General features: G+C 37.9%; 1 protein-coding gene and 1 long non-coding RNA gene across 5 annotated transcripts in view; one reads left to right on the top strand and one right to left on the bottom strand.

The window, feature by feature from the left end:
* Positions 1–11,118, top strand: part of LOC119618921 (uncharacterized) — a 73,413-nt gene extending 62,295 nt beyond the window's left edge. The window contains exon 6 of one of the 4 annotated variants that reach the window (XR_012093641.1): positions 9,148–11,118. This is a non-coding gene — a long non-coding RNA (uncharacterized lncRNA). The remainder of the gene's footprint in view (positions 1–9,147) is intronic. The other 3 variants (XR_012093642.1, XR_012093644.1, XR_012093643.1) reach the window with 3 other exon arrangements.
* Positions 11,119–11,248: 130 nt separating this feature from the next.
* Positions 11,249–25,677, bottom strand: LOC140712175 (putative zinc finger protein 705G). Its single transcript, XM_073017929.1, has 4 exons — positions 20,886–25,677; positions 19,061–19,187; positions 17,694–17,786; positions 11,249–17,203 (listed from the first exon to the last, which is right to left on the bottom strand). Exons 2-4 carry the CDS (start codon positions 19,137–19,139, stop codon positions 17,097–17,099), a joined length of 279 nt encoding a protein of 92 aa, XP_072874030.1. The 5' UTR covers positions 19,140–19,187; positions 20,886–25,677; the 3' UTR covers positions 11,249–17,096.
* Positions 25,678–25,919: the final 242 nt, after the last annotated feature.

Below are 25,919 nucleotides of genomic sequence, written 5' to 3'. Positions count from 1 at the left end.
TCTTGAAAGAGGTGGACACATGAGATTTTAAGAGCTAACTTAGGTCAAAGTCAAACTCTCCAAATCAAGGAGGGGTACAAAGATGGTACAGCTGGCAATACAAGGGACATTTCCTTCTAGACTATAGTGTGTCACTTTTGCATCTACCCAACCACAAATAATTTTCTGCTTCTCATAGATTTAAAAGTAAATATTTACGATAGGATAAAGATGCCTTATGACAAAGCCTCTTGGGTATAATATTACCAGGTATAAATTGCAAAGATAGTTTCAAATTGTACTAATGCCAGTAGTATACAATAGCAACAGCAATCTTAATGAATCCACCAAAATTTGCCACCCAGAAATGAAAACGTGACCTCACTGGAAAAGTTGGAGCTGGCCTAGGTATATTGGTGTAAGCTGAGTTCATAGCTAATGAAGAGAGGCATTTCTTAGAGAAAAGTTTTCTGTCAAAAATAGCCCACATAGAAGGTATGTTATTCCAGGAAGATGGAAAAGGATGGAAAGCTGCTTTAAAAAAATAATGCAGCCTCATCAAATGGATAGGAGAAACCAAACAAACCATAAAAACATACTCTCAAACCCAAAGGTGGGAATAAACACGTTCTGTAACCCAACAGGGGCTCATGTCTATTTTATTAGAAACAGAATCTAAGGTGGCTCTGAAGCAATGGCTACAATCATCAGTGCTGAGGCACAATCCAAACAGCTGTGGAAAATATAAGGTCCCGCAAACATATGGAAATTTTCGGATGGTAAATGTGACCTCAAACATTGTATTCTCAGAGCATAGGCACCAAAGTTAAATGAGGCTCAAAGGTACTCTGTGGTTCAACTGGTAGGCATGGAAAACAATACAGAACTATTCCCGTGGGGGAAATAGGCGGACTATTTTAGCTCATGATAACACATGACATCCCATCTCCCTTTCAGATTGCGAAAACAGAAAAAGGGAATGGTTATGCCCTCGTTCCAATTAGAGCCCTAATTTCCCCCAAACTTAGCTCCTAATATTCACTCCCATAGGACATAACATTTGTTATATGGGAAAGGGCCATTTCTGTTGGAAGGGACGACAAAATGCAACTGTAGAATCATATGACTTCTCCTTTAAAGAACATCGTTTTCTCTCCCAAATATATACCAGTATATAGTGCAATACAAGTGGTGTGAAAATAGATGTGTCTACTGTTAACAAGTCCTATAACAATTTGGATATAGAAGACCAGGCATTTCTTGCACTTGATTTATACCCTCGTCAGGATGTTATACCTATGGAGACCGATTGGCCAGAAGAAAACCAAGATGCGCCCCTACTACCTTGGGCGCATGTTTTGAGGACCTCCTGAGGGCTGTGTCACAGGCCATGGTCAGTCATATTTAGCTCAGAATTAAATCTCTTCAATATATTGCAGAGTTTGACTACTTTGCTCTACAAGGTAATGGGGATTGGGGTAGAAATGCACCGACGTGAAGGACGGCGCCATTTCTGGCCTCAGAGAAATAAAGCAGGTGAAAACATCTGGAGAAGGAGGAGAAGGGGGAGGGGAACAGAGAGAGGAGGGGGAAGGGAGGGGGAGGAGTGGAAGTGGAGGAGGAGGAGGAGGGGGAGGGGAACGGAGAGAGGAGGGGGAAGGGAGGGGGAGGAGTGGAAGAGGAGGAGGAGGAGGAGGAGGATGATGAGGAGGAGGAGGAGGAGGAGGAGCTGCTGAACCTGGAGCTCCCGCCAGCGCCTGGGTGAGTCCTTGAGGTGGAAGAAGAGAGACTTGGTGCTGAGCCTGCCCCAGATCCACCTGCACCAGAACCCTAGAATCCTAGTTTCTGGATGGGACCCAGTCCTACCCAGGCCAGACACTCCCTTGCCCAGGAGCCCGGGCCCTGCCTGGCCCTTGCTGCCACCTCTCATGAAAGAGTCCGGGGCCCCCCCAGCCGCCTCCGCATTAGCGGGGTTCTGGGAGGGCGGCGCCAAACACGCTCCTGGCCCAGTGGGACTTTCCATCCCCGGGGGATCCTGACGCCCTGAGGGCTGCAGAACAGCCCCGCCTGCACTGGGACGGCCATCTCCGGACTTGCAGACAAAGCGGCTTCTCCAGCGCCCAGACTCGGAACCTACCGGGGGGCACAGGCTGCCGAGGACACCCTGGCTGGGCCTCTCATGTGGATGAAGGCGGCCTCCGCCCCAACCGAGATGCAAAACTCTGAGGAGAATCAAACCTGAAAGGGCGCCTGTCCTCCTTCCCAGAGGGGAAAGAGAGTTCCTGAAACCTCAGTGGAAGAGGAAACGCTTTGAGGGCTCGGGGGACCAAGGACGCCCTTCCCAGGCCAGCAAGGCCAGAGTAGGAGGAAGCTGCACACACCTCCAGGGGACATATGAGGTTTTAGAGGCTCAGGCAAGTCAAGGGCAAACGCCCTCCACTGCCCCGGGGTCATGAGCACTCCGCGCCTATTGCGGTTGGGCTCAGGGAGGCCAGGACAGTATTCCCCTATCTCCCCTGCCTCCAGGACCCAGGCCTGGGCTCCCAGGTTGACCAGAAAAAGGTGGTGGTAGCTCTAGCTGGCCATGGATGTACAGGCTGGACATACTCAGCTGTGAGTAAGCACAGGTGCCCATCCCAACCAACAGAGCCAAGCTCTGTCCAAACACTTGCTGAGCCAGACCATTCCCAGGGCCCAGAGGTGCAAATAGTGACCTCATGGGGGACTTGGAAGGAGGAGCACAGGAAAAGCCCCAAATTTGCGAAGAAAACTCTCAGAAATGTGGCAGTTATTTCATAGGTACATGAATAATAAACCCAAACAATGGAAAACAAAACTAAACAAAGGCAAATGTGAATGGAAACATGATGAATGAGAGCAGGAGAATGTCTCAGTTGGACGCAAGCACAGGAGACACCACTACTTCAATCACGTCAATTCAAAAGCTTTGGTCTGGGAACCTGGACTAAGACAAGGAATGGGGCACAGCTTGGAGAAAAAGGGGAGAGTCTCAGGGCAGAAATAGAGCACCAGCCTTAGGAATTATTTATCGTGGCATCAGACCAACGACTGCAAGGACATCAGCATTCAAGGGGCAGTGTTAGTCCTGGGAGTGAGTAGCTGTCTTCAGATGAATTTTCAGGCCACGTCATGCTGGAAGCAGAACTCTCACATGGAGCAGTCAGGGATTCGACTGAGTGTGGTTGGATTTATGTGGTTAAATAAGGAGGAGAAATTCTAAGGGTCAGTGTGTGTGAAGTGAAATGTGAATGTTTTATTTGAACTCCCTGCAGTTCTCCCCCTCCCCGCAGCATCTGGGACCCTCTGCTGTTGAAGACAGCCGGTGATGATGGGAAACAGCAAAGGGGAAGAAAGCGGTCCAGCGCGAAATACGTCAGACGCCGGCGCGGGCTCCGCGGGCCCCACACTCAGACGGTCAGCGGGCGCTGCCGGCCCAGGGCAACGAAGGGGTTAGCACCCTGGTCAGCAGCTGCCGAGGTTGCGCAGGGTCCCCCAGCACTCCTGGCGCTGCACTCAAATTCTCGCCAGGCCTCAGCTGCCTCCCCGCGGGGCAGGGCTCAGGACCTGCAGCCCGCCATGCCCAAGCCCCCTCCGCTCCGCCATGGGCTCCCACGCGGCCCAAGCCTCCCCAACGGCCCCCGCCCCCTACTCCATGATGCCCAGTCATATCCACCGCCCAAGAGCTGAGGAGTGCAGGCGCGGCTCGGGACTGGCGGGCAACTCCGCCTGCAGCCCCGGTGAGGCCAGCTGGGTTCCTGAGTCTGGTGGGGACTTGGGGAATTTTTATGTCTAGCTAAGGAATGGTAAACGCACCAATCACCACTCTGTGTCTAGCTCAGGGTTTGTAAATACACCAATCAGTACTCTGTGTCTAGCTCAAGGTTTGTAAATACACCAATTAGTACTCTGTATCTAGCTAACTCTGTGTCTAGCTAACCTAGTGGAGACTTAGAGAACTTTTCCATCTAGCACTCTGCCTCTAGCTCAAGGATTGTAAACGCACCAATCAGCACTCTGTGTCTAGCTCAGGGTTTGTAAATACACCAATTGCTATTCTGTATCTAGCTAACCTAGTGAGGACTTGGAGAACTTTTCTGTCTAGCGCTCTGTTACTCTGTGTCTAGCTCAAGGATTGTAAACACACCAATCAGCACTCTGTCAAAATGGATCAATCAGCTCTCTGTAAAATGGAACAATCAGCTCTCTGTAAAATAGACCAACCAGCAGGATGTGGGTGGGGTCAGATAAGGGAATAAAAGCAGGCTGTCCCAGCCAGCAGTAGCAACCTGCTGGGGTCTCCTTGGGCACAGTGGAAGGTTTATTCTTTTGCTTTTTGCAATAAATCTTGCTGCTGCTCACTCTTGGGTCCACGCTGCCTTTAAAAGCTGTAACACTCACCACAAGGGTTCGCAGCTTCACTCCTGAAGCCAATGAGACCACGAACCCACCGGGAAGAAGGAACAAACTCCTTACACACCATCTTTAAGAACTGTAACACCGCAAGGGTCCGCGGCTTCATTCTTGAAGTCAGTGAGACCAAGAACCCACCAATTCTGGACACACCATGGGCTGCACTGAGACTGTATGGCCCTGACCTGGCCCGACTCCTTCCTCTGCAGGGTCCCTGTATTCTGTAGATTTTCCTCAAAATTCTTCTTGTTTCTTCTCACAATCAATCCTGAATGAGGTCACACGGAGGACATGTTACAGCCTGCTTCTATTATCTATCAGAAAGCCCTCCCCAACTCCAAATTTATACATTTGTAAAATTATGTTAAAATATCCCAACAAAGTACAGAATAAAACGCGGCAACAGCCCAGAAAATGAAGTCTTTATTTCTGTTTCAGAAAAATATCCAGGAGACTCTGCAGGGAATCTCCCATCTCAGCAGTTAGGACGGCGGACAGGAAGTTTTCCTCACGATGGACATTGCCTAAGTTGCCCCAAAGCCAGGGCGGCACCTCTTCCCTGACCAGAGGAAAGGAAGCTGAGGTACTTCCTGGAGACCCCGCCCCGCCTCCGCAGGCAGAAAGCGCATGCGCCCCGCAGGGCGGAAGGCGTGTTCCCGCGCCCTCTGCCGGCCATGGTGTTGCAGCGCAGGTGGCTTGGCCTTGACTGCTTAGCGGTGGGCCTAAGTCTCTGAATGGCTGAAATTCTGGTTTAGATTATTCAGTATGTTTCTTTTGGAAGGTCAAATGAAAATAGAGCACGGTATCATTTGCTTTGATGGAAGATAATTGAAATAAAGAAGCAACGTCAAAGGACCATATACAAAAGGCGATTGATTCCCTGTATGTGGATGGAAGAGGAGCTTGAATAATAGAAGGGTGCTGTGATAGTTTAATGCTGGAAACCTGCCACTATGCATTTGTCAAATTCCATACAATTTTACCGCATAAATAGTACATCTTAATGTGGCTCAGGACTACAGCTTATGTCATATACGATTTGGGGGAAAATTATGTATTTAATTAAATAGTTTAAACTGTGAACAATAATGTGGGCCCTGCCTGGACCAGATTGCCTGCCAAGCAGATTGCCACAGGCTTGGTGTCTCCTCATCCTCACACAGTACTTGACAAAAACCCTGGCTTCAGTGTAGAATCACGTGTGGAGAATATTTAGTTTTATGATGTAGCACTAGCCCATTTAATTGACTTCATTAAGGTCCATGGTTTCAGGATTTTGCAGTTTGCTAAAAGCTCAATGTCATCCCAATTTATTTCCTGGGACCATTTCTCCTTGAAGTTTACATTCAATACTGAGGTTTGCTGAAAGCCAATGCATTTCCAAGTTCTAGAGTCAAATCAGAGGACGCCTGTTTGGTCAGAAGTTTTATTTTGCTTGCAGAAAAGTACATTGAATCAAACATAAGAAGGGTTTGTATGGTGGCTGAGAGGTTAAGGTGCTTTACCTGCTAGGCCACAGTAAGGGGAGCACAACTGTGTCCTCTGTGTCATAACTCAGGACTCACATGAATAAAACGTGGAATGTCAGGAGATGAACTTCTATTCCCATTTAGGGGAGCTTCAAGGAGAATGTCCCAAGGGCTTTCTGAGGGAAAGAAGAGCAGGGATGCCTAATTCTCTGGCCCCAGGGAGCTGTTCATGGGCAGAGACAAGGGCTGGGGTAATTCAATGGTTTATACTGGGTGTTTTTGATACTGCCCCCATTTCCCTGCTAAATCTGTGTAATGGATCACCGAGAAACCTGGCACGTGGGGCTGAAGATCCGTGTTGTGTCAACTCCAGGGAGGGATCCAGATAAGTGGTTTTGGTGAAAGCTGGAATGAAGGGAGTTTGGCTGTGGAAAGAAAAAAAGGCTGTTGAAGATGGGGAAATGGGAACAGAAGGTTGAAATCTCTATTCACATGCCAAGGATAGCTTATGCAAATCTATGTGCCAGACCTGCATAAACAAAACTACAACTTTAACAACTATTAGATTTTTCAGCAACAGGTTTTAATGTTTCAATATTTGCAAGTATTTTTCTATTAAAAATAATAAAGTTGTTTACATAATTTTGTATTCAAAATTCCCAGGTCACATAACTATTATACATTTCACATTTTAATGAATAGACACATTCTCTAAATTATGAATTATTTGCTCAATTGTATGTTAGTTTTCTTTTCTTATTCTCCACGACTCAGTGTTCTGACCTGAAATCTGCAGTATTTGGTAATCCACAAGATGATCGGTTGTCCTTGTGAAGACTTTCCTTTCCTATTTCCTTCTCAAGAAGGTATTTTTTACTGATTTTTTTCTAACATACAAAGGGTGGCACCCGGCTGAATGTTGGTTCACAGTGAATAGAGACCAAGGTTTCTCTCGATTGGAGTCCCAAATTCCTTACAGAGCTAAGAATTCTCTACCCTGCAAATCCTGTGTGTTTTAAGTTAGAGCTTTTGCAAAATACTTATTATATTGACAGTTTTCATTCTCATGTCATTTATATTCAGACAAGTCTTTGCTACGTAGATGGCATACATATAGCTTCTCTTCTATATAAATTCACTCATGTAGACTGAGGAATAAGGATAACGGAATGATATTCTACATTGGTTACCATGTTTATTCAATGTGTGAGCCCTCTGGTGTGTTTAGTTGTTAAATAGATGGCCAACGTCTCTTCACATTCATTCCATTTATAGTATCATGTCATCTAAGGGCAGAATATTTTCAGATGATATTAATTTTCTCCCTAGTATAAGGATAGTACATCGACTGAAGGATGTAACCCATAGACAACATCCTTAAAGTTTCTTTCCATTGTTACTTTTCTCATGTCTAATGGCAGAACATTGACTGAAGGAAAACTCAGTGGAGAGAACTCACTGGAGACAAACCACATATATATATATGAATAATCAAAACTATTAAAGTGACAAACAGAACGGTGATTTCTACAGGACTATGGGAGGAAGAGGAGATTGAATAAGCCAAAATATTTGATGTGATACTTTAATTATAGATATCTGGTACTCTTCATTTGTCAAATCCCACACAATTTACAGTACAATAGTGAGTATTAATAAATACAAGCTTGAAAATGTTTTGGAGGTAAGGAGATCCAAGGATGGAATGAAGATATTACCAAAACATTAATTTTGTTAAAAAATATGGAACCAACAGACTGCAGGTGGTTGGTGGGAAAGGGATTGGTCAAAATGTCTTTGGAATGAGTAAAATCTTTAAAACCAGAAGCAAAAGGAACAAATAGTATGCTCTGTTTGATAAAGTTCTTTCCTATGGGAATACTAGTTAATAATTCTGAAACCACTATATATGTACACTGGAATTGAGTAAATCATAAAAAAGCATGGCAGATAGTAAGGCCCAGATATCTCACTGCCTTTGGGAATTTACAGATAAAGTTAAAGTACAGATAGGCAATTAAAAAAAGACTAGAATAGTGTGGGTAGTAATGAATTAGAGCTGGATGCACCACGATGAACTGATGTTTAGCGTGGTACACATGCAGATATTACTATTAAGCAAATGTCTGCAGTTAGGTTCATATACTGAACTTACTCCACATACATATATTCTCTTACATGATCAATTTAGAGAGCTGGGAAACAGCAATGTGCAATTTAATTCCATAATCTGTGTTTTTTAATACCAGTATCTAAGAGAATGAAACAGGGCTCTTTGGAGAAATAGCTGATATTAGAACTGGTGCAAAAAATGCACAAAAACATCCTGCAGAATCTAAATTTTCAAAAAGGATGTAGTGCAAAAACAAAAAACTAAGATGGGATTCTGATAAAAGGAAAGCAGGCACAAAAAAATAGACCTACCAATGGCTGATGTTAGAATATTTTAAGCAAAACAAACTGGAATTTGATTATAACTTAATCTCCAAAAGAAATATACATGAGTTGATACTTAGATGAATAAATTATTGAACACAAAATGAATAGGAAAAGATAATTTCTCATGCAGAAAAATTCCAAATAATTGCTTTAAGTACTCAGCCATCAAGGAGATGAATCACAAGTTCCAGTTCCTTATCTTTGAGCTGCACATAGTGATTTTCTTTTGAAGAATAGAGTCAATACAGACAGGAGAAAATGACTAAATTCACAGTGGAGAAATATCACTAACACTACATCAGGCAGTCATTTTTTGTTCATATCAATAGTTATAAGTCATCTTGAGCACATGTATGCTTTCAGGTGAACTGAGGAAATTAATATATCTCTGTGATTTTCCTCTTAAAAATGCAAACTCCCTAATTAAAAAGATATCAGATGAACTTGACTGGAAAACCTCAAAACTATAGAGTTCATCAAAAACAAGAAAAGTCTGAGAAAATGTCACAGTCAAGAAAAGCATGAAGAGTCATGAGGATTAAATGTGATGTAACATGCTGAATGAAATTCTGGAACAATGAAGGTTAACCCAGTGCGATCTGAGTAAAAACTGAATTTTAGTTCACAGTAATAAATCAATATTTGTACATAAATTTTGACAAATACGTCACAGTAATGTATAATAGTAATGAAACAGAAAGTAGAGTATGGAGTTTATGGGAAGTCTTTGCATAATGTTCACAAATTTTCTGCTAATTATTCTAAATATGATTGTTATAAAATAAAAATGTGTATTAAAACATAATTATATTTTTGTCCCTGATTGCAGATGACATGATTGTACATTTAGAAAACCCCATCGTCTCAGCCCAAAATCTCCTTAAGCTGATAAGCAACTTCAGCAAACTCTCAGGATACAAAATCGATGTGCAAAAATCACAAGCATTCCTATACACCAATAACAGACAAACAGAGAGTCAAATCATGAGTGAAGTCCCATTCACGATTGCTTCAAAGAATAAGATACCTAGGAATCCAACTTACAAGGAATGTGAAGGACCTCTTCAAGGAGTACTACAAACCACTGCTCAGTGAAATAAAAGAGGACACAAACAAATAGAAGAACATTCCATGCTCATGGATAGGAGGAATCAACATCGTGAAAATGACCATACTGCCCAAGGTAATTTATAGATTCAATGCCATCCCCATCAAGCTACCAATGACTTTCTTCATAGAATTGGAAAACATTAAAGTTCATATGGAACCAAAAAAAAAGCCCGCATTGTCAAGACAATCCTAAGTCAAAAGAACAAAGCTGGAGGCATCATGCTACCTGACTTCAAACTATGCTACAAGGCTACAGTAACCAAAACAGCATGGTACTGGTACCAAAACAGAGATATAGATCAATGGAACAGAATAGAGCCCTCAGAAATAATACCACACATCTAAAACCATCTCATCTTTGACAAACCTGACAAAAACAAGAAACGGGGAAAGGATTCCCTATTTAATAAATGGTGCTGGGAAAACTGGCTAACCATAAGTAGAAAGCTGAAACTGGATCCCTTCCTTACACCTTATACAAAAATTAATTCAAGATGGATTAGAGACTTAAATGTTAGACCTAAAACCATAAAAACCCTAGAAGAAAACCTAGGCAATACCATTCAGGACATAGGCGTGGGCAAGGACTTCATGTCTAAAACACCAAAAGCAATGACAACAAAAGCCAAAACTGACAAATGGGATCTAATTAAACTAAAGAGCTTCTGTACATCAAAACAAACTACCATCAGAGTGAACAGGCAACCTACAGAATGGGAGAAAATTTTTGCAATCTACCCATCTGACAAAGGGCTAATACCCAGAATCTATAAAGAACTTAAACAAATTTACAAGAAAAAACCAAACAACCCCATCAAAAATTGGGCAAAGGATATGAACAGACACTTCTCAAAAGAAGACATTTATGTAGCCAGCAGACACATGAAAAAATGCTCATCATCACTGGCCATCAGAGAAATGCAAATCAAAACCACAGTGAGATACCATCTCATGCCAGTTAGAATGGCGATCATTAAAAAGTCAGGAAACAATAGGTGCTGGAGAGGATGTGGAGAAATAGGAACACTTTTACACTGTTGGTGGGACTGTAAACTAGTTCAACCATTGTGGAAGACAGTGTGGCGATTCCTCAAGGATCTAGAACTAGAAATACCATTTGACCCAGCCATCCCATTACTGGGTATATACCCAAAGGATTATAAATCATGCTGCTATAAAGACACATGCAAATGTATGTTTATTGTGGCACTATGCACAATAGCAAAGACTTGGAACCAACCCAAATGCCCATCAATGATAGACTGGATTAAGAAAATGTGGCACATATACACCATGGAATACTATGCAGCCATAAAAAAGGATGAGTTCATGTCCTTTGTAGTGAAATGGATGAAGCTGGAAACCATCATTCTCAGCCAACTATTGCAAGGACAGAAAACCAAACACCGCATGTTCTCACTCACAGGTGGAAATTGAACAATGAGAACAGCTGGACACAGGAAGGGGAACATCGCATACCGGGGCCTGTTGTGGGGTGGGTGGAGGGGGAGGGATAGTATTAGGAGATATACCTAATGTAAATGACAAGTTAATGGGTGCAGCACCCCAACATGGCACATGTATACATATGTAACAAACTTACAAGTTGTTCATATGGACCCTAGAACTTAATGTATAATAAAAACTTATATATTTCTAACACATATATGAGTAATTAGTCCTATTAATTATAGTTCACATTGTTTACTTGTCTTTTTCATTTTTTTAAACAGATGTATTTATCACATGAACTAGTGAATATTACAAATAATATGCTTTCAAATAGTTGCCTATATTGTATATTTTAAATAAAATAATCCATTTACATACACTTGTGAGATACATATATATATGCATATAAAATTTGTTGTTGTTGTTCTGGTATGGTTGAGTCCATGTGTCCACTCTACAAAAGCTGGTCTCCCTGAATCAGGGACAACATTCAGAATTTAGAGATTCTTTATCACATCTTGGCTGAACATTTTCAAAAGACTACTTAATAAATAACTGTAACGGTGAGTTGACTCGGTGACTGCCTCACTTTCTCCAGAGTTCTTGTCTTTGATGTTTATGATAATATTTACTTAAAAACAGTTTTTTGTTTTTTGGGGGTTTTTTTGGAGACAGAATCTCACTCTGTTGTCCAGGCTGGAGTGTGGTGGCGCAATCTTGGCTCAATGCAACCTCTGCCTCCTGGGTTCAAGCAATTCTCCTGCTTCAGCCTTCTGGGTAGCTGGGACTATAGGTGCACACCACCATGCCCAGCTAATATTTTTGTATTTTAGTACAGACGAGGTTTCAGCCCTGTTGCTCAGGCTGGTCTTGAACTCCTGACCTCAGGCAATGCAGCAGCCTCGGCCTCCCAAAGTGCTAAGATTACAGGCACGAGCCACCGCGTCCAACCAAAAACAGTTTTAAAATATATTCAAACTGACAGTTTCATAGGTGATTTTTTTTCAGAGAATGACAAATACGTTTAAAAATGGAATGAGTAATTTTAGATCTTTCTGTTTTCTGAAAAAACAAAAAAACACCACTCAGAGTGGTACAAAGTGTTTAAACCCAATGCTAAGGACATCTATACATTAAGTTGACCTTGTGGGGCTTGATGTCAATATAGATAATAATATAGCTAATGATAAAAAAGGCATCCACGTGCTATCAATAATATTTAAATGGTATTGTGCATTTGACTGGGAAAATCATGTTGAACCTGAAATACCATGAAAAATAAACAAAGTAAAACATATTTTATACTTTTTGGTTGCACAGAAGTAGATAATCATGAACAAATGTATAAGCTTATAAAGTATGTCATAAAGTAGAATATTTATTAACTGTGTTGATGTAAACGGAAAAAACTGAATATAGGTTAGGATATTTTTAATAGACTGTAAAAAGGTGACAGTGACTTAAGTGCACATGTAACCTGAGACACACAAATGGAGCAATCATGGCAGGTATAGAAAAGGACAGAGGCCATTACCCTTCCTGCTCCCCATGATTATGCAAACATTTCTTTGCTAAGCTTAAAATTTTACTTAATATGCAAAATGTCTTCTTTGAATTCAAATATAATATGCTGTAAAAACATTGTGCAATGACACCCAATTTTTGTGAAATCAATGAGGAGATGGAATATCCTCATATCTTTTCTCAAAAACACCTTATAAATGCTCAAGAATAATTAATGGGCATCAAGTAAAATGCAATCAGGGTATATCCTAAACAAATTAACAATACTTATCAAATTAACTATATGTATCATAGTTTGTGCATATAACACATGTACATTATGTTATATGCTAAATATGGTAAATATAAATAATAAAGTAACACACTATGCTGAAATCAAAAGCATCTCCCTACTAACAGATGACAAATTTTTATGCTTCCAATCACTGTGGTGTATTTTGAACAATGTGGAAAAATAAAAAGATCTCACAGAAAATATTTTATTAGATTCGTGCTAATTAGAAGTCCTATCCTCTTGCTGAAAACAAAGAAAAATAAATAACTTTAAACAATGTTGATATATACATAGGTATTTCAAATTTGAAAATAAAAAAGAAATGGAAAATGTTTGACTTTTTAGATCAAAGTATATATTATCATAGTAAAGTCATAAACTGTAAGGGGGTTGGAAACATAATAATATCACCTTTGAAATGGCTGTATGCAAAACTATACTGAGGGGAATGATGTCACCAAAAATGTTAGCGTAAGGAACCTCAAAACCATTTTGCTCAACTAAAGCAATGATCGAGATGTCAAAAACAATCAGAATCAAGTTTTTTAAATTATAAAATATATTTTTAAAAAACTAGGATAATACTTAATGAAGAAACTGCTGAGGAAAAAAAAAGTATTCTGTTGTTTTAACTTTGCCAACAACAAACACACAGTGAATTACTAAATAAATGAGTACAACCCACAAAAATCAGCAACAACAACTCCTAGGAGAGTAGGGGTATTTTTCCAGATAAACCCCATTTATAATAATTCAAAATATCCAATATTCAAAAAAGTATATGAAGCATTCAGGGAACACAAATGAAAAGTATTCTCAAAAGCAAAAGAAAATTCACAGACATAGCCCCTGAGGAAACACAGACAATGAAATGACAAGTGACAAATATTTGCTTGACCAAACTTGAGTGAGTCTCTTAGACCTTCTCCTAGGCCTGTCTATGTTCTACAGCAATGTTTACTTTTAGCAAAGAATTGTGCTTTGTGGCTTAACTGTCCCCTTAGAAACTCATATTAAAATGTATTTGTCATTGTGATGACAGTAAGAAGTGGAACATTTAAGAGGTAATTATGTCAAAAGGAATCTGCCCTCATAAGTGGATTAAAGAAGTTACTGTGTAAGTGAAGTCAGTTATCACAGGAGTGGGCTCCTTGAAATAGACACAGCTGGATTTTGTGAGAGGTTAGAATGAGTGAAGCTAAGCTGTATGGAAAGCAATGAGGTCTGTAGGAAAACAGGGAGACTCAGAGTATAGGGATAAATCTCTTCTCCCATACCAAGGAGGGAAAATACAAGTTTATATGTGTAAAATTGCATAAATTAAACTAGAACTTCATTGATTACAATTTTCAGCAACAGGTTTCCCTCTATAAAGACCTGTATTAGTCTACTGGAAAGCTTAAAGTAGCTCATTTTAATTCTGCATTCAACATTCTCAGATCACCTCATTCTCAAATGTCATAATTATTTTTCATTATCAGTGAAAAATTTATGAAATTTTTCATCACTCTAAAAGTTCTGATTTGCTGAATTGTGTTAATTTTAATTCATTATGAGTTTTATTCCAAAGTCAATTTTATTTTTTAACTTTTATTGTGATGTAACAGGTGTACAAAAATTGAACACATTTAATCTTTCTATATATCTTGATGAGTTTGAATATATGAATACACCCTAGATAACACCTCTACATAACCAAGGTACCAAGTATGTGGTGTACGAAATGTTTTAGTGTTTTATACACACACACACACACACACACACGCACGCACGGGAGCAGGAGAGGGACATACCTAACATGGATTTTTTTTTTCATTGTTTTTCCTATTGTCAGTTGTCTGGTGTGAAATCTAATAGAAGGTTTCAGAACTTTAAGATTAACTAAAAATAAATATTATTCAACTTTCCCTCATTCTTGACACTGAGACAGTATTGCTAGTGTGGATTTTCACACTGCCATAACTGTAACTCCACAAATAAAGAATTTCTCATTGTTTTCACTAATAACTTCTCCATTGTAAAATATTTGGTGTTCATCAGAGGTTTCTCATCATATAAAAGACTTCCTCACTTACTGTTTAACAGGTTATTCCTTCAATGAGTTTTCTTGTGTACATCAAGGTTGGTGCTTGCCAAATGTTTGTTGAAAGTTATTCTAAACGTAGGGGTCGTGCCATGTTGCTTAACAACAGATTATGAATAAAGGCACTTTCACAGTGATTATAGAATTAGGAATATTCCTCTGCACGAGTCCTCTATTGCATTTAATGTTTTGATTGGTTGCTAAAGACTTACATTCATTGTTTTCATTCTCTCATTGTCATTTGTAATCAGACCACTTAGTAAAAGCTTTGGTACAAGGATGTCATACCTATGGATTATTTTCCATATAAATATTTTAGCTCAACTGAGTAATGAGTGAGGAGTTTTCCTAATCGATTGCTTTTTTTTATTGTATAGTTGGCTAGCGTGTTTACATATTAAAACTATGGCTGAATTATCTTCCACATTAATGTTTTTTAGAGATAGGGACTCACTCTGTCACCCAGGCTACAGTGGACTGGTGCAATCATAACTCACTGCAGCCTCAAATTCCTGGGCTATAGCAATTCTCATGCCCCAGACTCCTGAGTACTTCAGACCACAGGTACATGCCATCAAACCTGGCTATTTTTGCAAATATTTATAAACTGTGTCTTGTTACATTGTCTAGGTTGATCTCAAACTTCTGATCTCAAGCTATCTTCCTGCATCATCCTCCTAAAGTGCTGGGATTACAAGCATAAGCCACCATACCTAGCCCCACATTAATTACATTTCTAATGCTTTGTCATCCATGGTCCAAATATTTCCTAAAGACATTTCTAATTGTCTCTCTGGCGTACAGTTCCATCGTGTTGTCTAAGGGAGGAATGATGACTGAAGGACTTGAGACAGAAGACATTTTTATCACTGCCCTCCAGTGTGAGTTTTCTCATGCATTCTAAGAACATAACTTTGACTGAAGGCTTTCCCACATAAATGACATTCATATGGTTTCTCTCCAGTGTGAGTTCTCTCATGTCGCTTAATAATAGATGTTTGAATAAAGGTTTCCCCACATATATTTCACTCATATGGTTTCTCTCCAGTGTGAATTCTCTCTTGCTGTTTAAGCACAGAACTTTCAATGAAGGATTTCCCACAAAAATTACATTTATATTGTTTCTCTCCAGTGTGAGTTTTCTGATGTTGTCTAAGGTAAGAACATTGACTGAAGGCTTTCTCACATACACAACATTCATACGGTTTCTCTGAAGTGTGAGGTCTCTTATGTCATCTAAGGCCAGAGCTTTCAGTAAAAAATTTTCCACAATAATGGCATTTATATGGTTTCTCTCTCATATGACTTTTCTCATGCCTTCTAAAGTGAGAATATTGATGAAGGGCTTTCCCACATACGTGGCATTCATATGGTTTCTCTCCAGTGTGAGCTCTCTCATGTTCTCTAATGACAACTCTTTGACTGAAGGATTTTCCACATATGTGACATTCATATGGTTTCTCTCCACTGTGAATTCTTTTCATGTTATCTAAGATGAGAACACTGGATGAAGGCTTTCCGACATACGTGGCATTCATATGGTTTTTCTCCACTGTGAATTCTTTCATGTTGTCCACGATGAGAACACTGAAGGCTTTCCCACATACGTGGCATTCATATGGTTTCTCTCCACTGTGAATTCTTTCATATTGTCTACAGTTAGAGCAATTACTGAAGAATTTCCTACATAGAAGACACTCATATGATTTACCTCCAGTGTGAATTTGTTTATGTTGACTGATGCTTGACTGGTCACTAAAGGATTTTTCACACTGCTTGCTGGCATAGGATTTCTTTTGTGTGTGAGTTAACAAATATTGAAGAGTCACTACTGAGTTATTAGTGAAATCTTCTGCCAAACCATGAAATTCAAGAAGATCCTCTTAAGAATGAGATTTCTGATTTTGGGAAGGACATAAAAGACCATCAATGCTTTGTACACATACATCCATACATTATTTTATTTACATATGAAGCCTAGTTAATCATCCAGTTAAAATGTTTTCAATGTAAATTGAATACACATAAAGTATTACTTCTCAGCACATACAAATATTTTTTCTTTGCATTCTCTAGAATTTCAATCATAGAATAATCAGATCAATTGTGAAGAGATTAATGTTTTTCAAAAAATAGGGCATAAACAATTTTTCTCATATGTTTTTGTTTCATTTTTAAAGATCTCAGGTGATAATTTTAAGCTAAGATTAATTTCTTCACTAAATTTAAACTGTCCAAACATTTTGCTCAGAACTGTTAATAATATATTAATTGCAATCAGGTGGTTGTTCTCAGTTACTAACTTATCCTATTCCTACATCTCTAATTTGCATAACTAGTATTCATACACATGATACCTACCCATTAGGATGATGACAGTTATGCCTCTCCTGCCGACATGATGCGTGGATGTCATTTGGCTTTCAAGCGCACTTTCTCCACCTAAAATAATTGAGAAAATATATGTTAGAGTGATATTAAGGGATTAAAAATGTTGAAAATAACTAAGGCTCATTTAGTGTGTTTTAAAAATATATACATAAATTGAGCTAATGTGTCAAAGAATGGAAGACTCTAAATAGTAAAGATACATTATAAAGAACTGACAATTAGAAAAACTATAATAGGAATAAAGTAAAATGGAGATGAGATAAATGGAAAATTTTCAAAACGGTATATCAGGACAAGAATCACTATGTGAAAGTTTAACTTCAAGAGCATAAATATCCTTTCTTCTAAACTAAGATAATGGTAGTAGGACACATTACTAACAGTTGATATATGCCAGTAATGACATCTGAGTGATTTTGTGCCACTTTCTTCATCTTTATTTTAGAAAATATCACTCACTTAAGATCTTCAAAATTTTTGATATTTCAAAAAATCACTGATCAGGAACCTCCTCATTGAAGCACAGGTTTTTGCTGCTTACTTGTTCTCAGGTCGTGGAAAAATGTTCTTTCTTTACATAGCTCCTTTCCTTGCTCTGGTTGGAAAATCATACCTAATTTGTGGAGTGAATACCCTGTTCATGGAAAAAAGGCATACAGATTTAAAATTATGTGCTAATAAGCATGCATTTTCACCAAGTGTAGGCCAGGCTACAACAAAGGAATAGCCAAAATAAAGTTTAGCCAAGTTAACAACACCTTGAAGAAAGAAAGGTCTGTCATGAGATTTTAAAAATCTAGGTTGTGTACCCCAAAACAGTGAGGAACTACAGATCCTGATGCTTATGCCCAAGTTTGAGGACAGAATGCAGAAGCATTGGTCTTACCTAAATGAGAGAAATAAATGTCTCCAAAGTGGGGTAAATATTTTCAGACAGAAGCACATAATCATAAAGTTTCACAAAAGACGTATGTTCTATATGTATAAGAATATGCCCATTGGTTTCATTCATCTGGTTTCAAGCCTTAGAATAGTGGCTAGAACAGAAGCGTTACATAGAAGTTATGTAAACTATTTGTTACTTATTTTTTTATTTTTTTATTTTTTTATTTTTTTTATGTTAAAGGTTTTTTTTTTTTTTTTTTTATTATTATTAAACTTCAAGTTGTAGGGTACATGTGCACAACGTGCAGGTTTGCTACATATGTATACTTGTGCCATGTTGGTGTGCTGCACCCATCAACTCGTCATTTACATCAGGTATAACTCCCAATGCAATCCCTCCCCCCTCCCCCCTCCCCATGATAGGCCCCGGTGTGTGATGTTCCCTTATTTATGCACTCAAAAATATTCATGAACTTTCCAGATCTCCTCCAATGGCGATGAAGTAGCAAAAAGTACAGAAAATCATGTTCAAGATTATACTGTAGCAGAGTGAAACATCATAGGTAAGTAAGTAAAATGGAAAGAAAAATAATTCTTTCAGACCAAGCACAGTGGCTTATGTCTGTAATCCCAGGAATTTGGGAGGCCAAGGAAGGAGGATCCCTTGAGCTCAGGAGTTTGAGACAAGCCTAGGCAACACAGTGAGACCTTATCGCTATAGAAAATAAAATAATTTAGTCAATGGAGTGTGGGATGTGCCTGTAATCCCAACTACTCAGGAGGCTGAGGTAAAAGGGTCGCTGTAGTGACCCAAGATTGTATCATTACATTCCAGCCTGGGGAAACAGAATGAGACTCTGTATTAAAATATATTAATGAATTAAATTAAAATTTCATGTAATTATAAGGGCTATGAAAGAATCATGGCAGGGATTGAAGGTGCATGGCCAAAGATGTTTTAGATTCTTGCTGAATGAATACACACATATATAAAGAGACATACATAAATGTAGGCAGGCTCACCAATGCTGACCAGATGACTGGTAATTTCCAGCATCACATCTTTGTACAGCTTCTTCTGTGATGTGTTTAGCAAGGCCATTTCTTCCTGGGTGAAGTCTACAGCTACGTCTTCAAATGTCAACAATTCCTAAAATATCAGACATTCAGATTTAAACAAATTAATCTTTGCCAAAGTCCAGAGGAGGACAGTTGAGATGACAGCACTGAAGAAGAGGAAGTAACTGGGTCTATGGAAATATCAAAGCACAATTTGAGCTCCAGCCAGTTCATTCTCCATAGTGAGCTAGCATCTACCTTTTAAATACATTCTCAGAGACAAATGATCTAAATTCATAAAAGTTTATTGTAAAGGTATATAATATGAGTTGTAGCATAATATAACTTGTAAATTGTTCAACAAACTGGTAATTTTGACTTCCAAAAAGGTAATTATAAAATTTTCACTTGAAAATTCATAACTGCAACTCCTTTCCCATCAATGTCAAGTAACTTACAGAATCATCACAAGGCAAATAATACTTAGGATTCGTTGCTTTGTAACTATACTTACGGTCAAATTACTCTGCTAAATGAACCATAGGTTCCTCATTTATCAATTGATTTAATAACTTACTATGTGTGTTGGAAGAAAAAAACTTATGTATGAAGTGTTTTTTTTTTACTTAGAAAATAAGCATTAAATACAAACCATTAGTCTATTATTCATTAAAAATACAGACAGACTTGAAACAATCGTAAGTATTTTTCAGAACTCAATGAGTTTCTTACAGAAATTAGGATCTGTGGGCATGTCTCCCTCAACTCTACCTGACTCAAATGCACATAAAAAGGCTCAAAGACAATGCAGCAGAACAAGCCAGGAACCTCTAAGACTGCTGTTCCAAAGGGCAGTATTAGCCTGATCATTCTTGAGGTATGAGGCTTTCTAATCTGAATTTTCCCTGAAAATTTCAAGCACCAGTTATCAATTTATTTCTTTGAACTTCATCTTGTCTATTTGCTCAAGGTTTAAATAAATTTCTTTATTAGCTTATGGTCTATATTTCTGCAAAAATTTCCACAGGGCTTAAATTTTATTCCACCAATTACACTCCTTCTCATGAATCTATAGACTCAATTTAAAAAATATACCTATGCATTGCTTTCAATTATCAAATTTGGTAACAAGATAATTACATAGAGGAAAGTGGTGTGATTAGAGACAAGGATGATGAAGAGAATTTTAGGTATTGTCTTTAAATAGCTCAAAATTACAAATATATTTAATCAAAAATTTAAGAAATTTAAAAGAGAGAAATTAAATTATACCTCATGCTTTCTCTGGTCTAAAACCTTTTTATGTGCCTCTTAACACTGCACAGCGCTCACCCAGGACCTGTCGCACTAGATTCCTTAAACTCACATGAGAAAATATCTGGCTCCCTTTTGGACTATAACATTTCAAGTGCAAATGAGTGTTCTTCAATCATCTCTATGACCTGCATTCATCACAATCCTAAACCCATTACAGCCAATAACACTGTTAATGTGTCCACTATTTCACAGTTAGATCATGGGTTTCATGAAATAAACAAAATTTATCAACTCTTATTTAAATGCACATTTTTAATGGAGGCTAAAATAGATTTATATACTTATGGAAGAAGATTAATTATTGATGAATTCCTGACCAAGGATACTCATCCTAGAGTCTTGGTGAAGTATGACAAAAGCTCTGATCCCTAATACCTGTTGATTGCACTTAGAACATGCATGACAATGGAAGAAGACCCACACATTTTCTGAAAATATGTGTGTAACTTAAGTAAAAAGAGACATTTCATACTCATCTGTGGCTGCATTTTCAATGACTGTGATGCAAGGAGTCCACTTCCGGATTTTCACAGACAGCCCCAGCACTAAGAAGGCAAAGCTGAGGACAGGAAAGAAAACATGAGACTATAGTCTTGTGTACAATTTCCAGACCAACTTGTCATGAAACTTCAGACCTTAGCCTCATTGTGATCCTCAGGCCAAATGATGGAGCCATGCAGAGCACACTAAGACAAACACACAGAGGACTGTCCTCCTCACCCAGGGGCAAAAGTAAGAAGGCTGGGAGAAAATTCAAATGAATGAATAGGTTTGGATAGAAGTATGTGGCCCTGCTAAACCCCATTGACCTAGTAGTGACTTCAAAATGCCTCAGTGTGCTGCTAAAGGCTTCCTCATTCATACGTATCTGAGAAGCAGAACCTCTAGCCCTGCCCATGCCGAGTGTCTGAGTAGGAAGCCCAGAAACCTCACTTAAATTCAGAACCAAGTATATCTCCCTGTTCAACTACGGATTCTAAAGAATGGAAGTCAGCCTGTAACCCTGCCCAATGCCCTGTAACCCTGCCCAATCAGAGGAGATTACAGAGCACAGAGAGCAGTTTCACCTGACCACAGATTCCTGCTAGTGGTATCAACAGATAATAGAAAACAGCCAGCAGTTCCACTTGATCTCACAGAATAGTTTTCAGTTCACCTAACTGGAGAAACTAACAGCAAGGTCTCACTGTCTAGAGTTTCTGCTAGTTGGCTCATCAAGAATTCTAGACTACACTGAATAGTGAAGGTCAATCTAGACAGAATAATCAGCAAGCATGAAGAGAAGACATCTAAAATAATCCAGTCACAATAACAAAAAGACAAGAATGAAAAATAATAAAGAAGTCCTATGGGAATTATGGGACACGACAAAAAAAAGTAACCTTGACGTAATAGTAGTTCCAAAAGGAGAAGATAGAGGGAAAAAATCTCCAGAAGCAAATTTAAATAAAAATGGCTTAAAATTTCCCAAATCTGGGGAAAGACAACAAAATCCAGGTACAGAAAAGTTACAAATATCCAGTCATCCAAAAGGAGTTCACCAAGATATATCACGATCAAATTATCAAGAATCAAAACAAAAGGATTCTGAAAGCAGTAAGACATAAGAAACATATAACATTCAAGCGATTCTGGTTATGGCTTTGAGAAGATTTCTCAGCAGAAACAAAGCAGACCAGAAAGGTTGAACAATATATTCAAAAATGCTGAAAAAAAAAAGTCCAATCAAGAATACTTTACTCAGCAAAGGTGCTCTTCAGAAATGAGAGAGAAATACTTTTCCCAGACAGATAACAGTTAAGGTAGGTAATCATCATTAGGCCTACCTTACCAAAATTGCTAAAGCGAGTTTAAACTGAAACAAAAACCTGCAAATTAATGATATAAAATATATGAAGGTAAAATTACATGATATAAGCAATATATATTCATATTCAGAATACTCTAATCATGCAAGTGATGTTAAAGCAATTTATATGCACTCTGAGGGTAAAAAAAACTAGTTTAAAATCTAGCTATAATAAATTCTTAAGGGATACAAATTACAAAAGGAAATGTAAATTTAGACATCAATACCACAAACGGTGACAGGGAAAGTGAAAAGTGCAAAAGTTTTGCATGTAATTAACACTAAGTTGTCATCAGCTTAAAATAGCCTGTTACATAAGAGTCAAAGTATACCACGACAGAACATCATCAAAACACAAAAAAAGAAAAGAAAGGAAGGAACAAAACCCCCCCTACAAAACAACCAGAAAATAAATTATAAAATTGCAGTAGTAAGTCCTTAACTATCAATAATTACCTTAAATGTAAATGAATTAAATTTTCCTTTCAAAAAACATGAGTGGTTTGAAATGAAAAACAATTCCCAACTATATGCTGCCTAAAAGAAGCACACTTTGATAGTAAGGTCACATAGGCCAGGCATGGTGGCTCACGGCTGTAATACCAGCATTTTGGGAGTCCAAGGAAGAAGGATTACTTGAGGCCAGAAATCTTTGCAAAGTATGCATCTGATGAAGGACTTATATCCAGAATCTACAAGGAACTCATACAAATCAGCAAGAAAAAATACAAGTAATCCCATAAAAAAGTAGGCAAAGGACATGAATAGACAATTCTCAGAAGAAAATATAAAAATACCCAACAAACATATGGAAAAATGCTTGACATCACTAATTATCATGGAAATCCAAATCAAAACCACAATGAGATGCCACCTTACTCCCGCAAAAATGGCCATAATTATAAAATCAAAAAATAATAAATGTTTGCATGAATGAGGTGAAAAGGGAAAATACACTGCTGGTGAAAATGTCAATTGGTACAACCATTATAGAAAACTGTATAAAATGTATAGTGATTCCCTAAACAACAAAAAGTAGAACTACCATTCTATTAAAAACAAAAGAAGTCATTATATGAAAAAGACACTTGCATATGCATGTTTTTAGCTGCACAATTTGCAGCTGCAAAAATACGGAACCAGCCTAAATGACCATCAACCAACAAGTGGATAAAGAAAATGTGGTATATATACACCATGGAATACTGCTCAGCCATTAAAAACAAATGAAATAATGGCATTTCCAGCAACTTGGATGGAGCTGGAGACCATTATTCTAAGTGAAGTAACTCAGGAATGGGAAATCAAATATCGTATGTTCTCACTTGGAAGAAGGAGATAAGCTATGAGGACCCAAAGGTATAAGAATGATACAGTGGACTTTGAGGACTCATGGGGAAGGGTGAGAGAGTAGTGAGGGATAAAAGACAAACATTGAGTACAGTGTACACTGCTCAGGTGACAGGTGCACCAAAATCTCCAAAATCACCACTAAAGAACATATCCATGTAACCAAAAAACACCTGTTCCCCGAAAAACTATTGAAATAAAATAAAAGAGAAAAAAATATACCAATAAATGCCTGTATCAAAAAGAAGATAGATCTTAAATAAACAATCTAATGTTTCAACTCAAGGACCTAAAAAAAGAAAAAGAAAAATCTAAGCCCAAAGTTAGCAGAGGGAAAAAAATTGGAGGAGAAATAAATAAAATAAAAATTAGAGAAAGACTAAAAAGAAATTCATAAAACTAAAAGCTGTGTTTTAGAAAATGTAAACCAAATATACAAACCGTTAACCAGGCTAGAACAAAAAGAAGGCTCATATAAATAAAATGAAAAATACAAGAGAAGATATTACAGCAGATACCACAGAAATACAAATGATTATAGGAAATTTCTATGAAAAGTTACACACCAACAAATTAATCTATAAATGAAAATGTTCCCAGACACATACAACCAAATGGATACATTTCTAGACACATACAAACTACCAAGACTGAAGCACAACTAAATAAAAAATCTGAATAGACCAGTAATGACTAAGAAGATTGAAATATTAAGTAAAAATCTCTCACCAGAGAAAACCACAGGACCAAATGGCTTCACAGGTGAACTCTAACACATTGAAAGAATAACTAGTATGAATTTTTCTCAAACTCTTCCAAAAAATTGAAATGAAGAAAATACTTCCAAACTAATTTTACAAGGCCAGTATTACCCTGATACCAAAGCCAGACAAGGACACTATAAGAAAAAAAATGAATGCCAAAATTCCTGGTGAACATAGATGCAAAAGTCGTCAATGAAATATGAGTGAACTGAATATAACATCTTTCAAAAGTCATTCACCATGATCAAGAGAAATTTATCCCAAGAATGCAAGGATGGTTCAACATATGCATATCTACAAATGTGATCTACCACCTTAACAAAATAAAAGGATAAAAACATGTCTCAATAGATAAGGAAAAAGCATTTGATAAAATTCAACACCCCTTTATAATGAAAACTCTTAGATTAAATACAGAAGGTAGCTACCAAAACCCAATAAAGACCATATACGACAAACTCATAGCTAACATCATTGAAAGGTAAAAAGTTGAAAGCTTTTTGTCTAAGATAAGGGACAAGACACAGGTGTCCATTCTCAATGCTTCTCTTCACTGTAATGCTTGAAGTCCCAGCCAGAGCAATACAGCAAGAAAAGAAAAATAGCAACAAAATTTAAAAGGGGGAAGTCAAATTGTCCCTTTTTGCAGATGATATAATCTTATACCTTGAAAAGCCTAAAGACTTCATCAAAAATCTCTTAGATCTGATAAACAGACAAGTGGTAGGATATTAATCAACCTAGAAAAATCATCAGTGTTTCCATACACCAATAATTAACTAGCTGATAAAAAAAATAATAAGACAATACCATTTACAATAGTTACAAAAAATAACAAAATACCTAGAAATACATTTAACCAAGAAGATGAAAGATCTCTACAAGGAAAACAACAATACACTGATGAAATAAACACAAACAAATGGAAGAAACATAAACAAATGAGACACAATTAATAATACATAAACAAATGGAAAGACATACCACATTTGTGGATCAGAAGCATTAATATCATTAAAATTACCATAATGCCTAAAGCAGTCTACAGAATCAACATAATCTCTATCAAAGTACCAATGTCATTTTTCACAGAAATAGACAATTAATTCTAAAATTTATATAGAATAAAGAAAGAGTACACATTGTCAAAGCCATCCCAAGCAAAAAGTACAAAGCTGGAGGCATCATATTACCTGGCTTCAAAATATATCACAAAACAAAATATATCACAAAACAGCATGGTAGTGGTATAAAAAGAGCTACATAGACCAATGAAACAGAGTAATGAACTCAGACATAAATTCGTGTATTTATATATTTATAGTCAACTGATTTTCAACAAAGATGTCAAGACTACCACAGGGGAAAGGTAACTCTCTTCAATAAATTGTGCTGGGAAAGTCTGACATCCATATGCATAAAAAATGCCTAACTTTCACCATATGCAAAAATCAAAACAAGAGGAATTAAAACATAAATGTAGGACCTGAAACTGTAAAACTACAAAAATAAAACAGAGAACAAAAACTTCAGGACATTGATC

This window comes from Chlorocebus sabaeus, chromosome 8 (genome assembly GCF_047675955.1).
Source record: "Chlorocebus sabaeus isolate Y175 chromosome 8, mChlSab1.0.hap1, whole genome shotgun sequence".
Taxonomy (NCBI): domain Eukaryota; kingdom Metazoa; phylum Chordata; class Mammalia; order Primates; family Cercopithecidae; genus Chlorocebus; species Chlorocebus sabaeus.
This window is presented reverse-complemented; position numbering and strand designations above follow the sequence as displayed.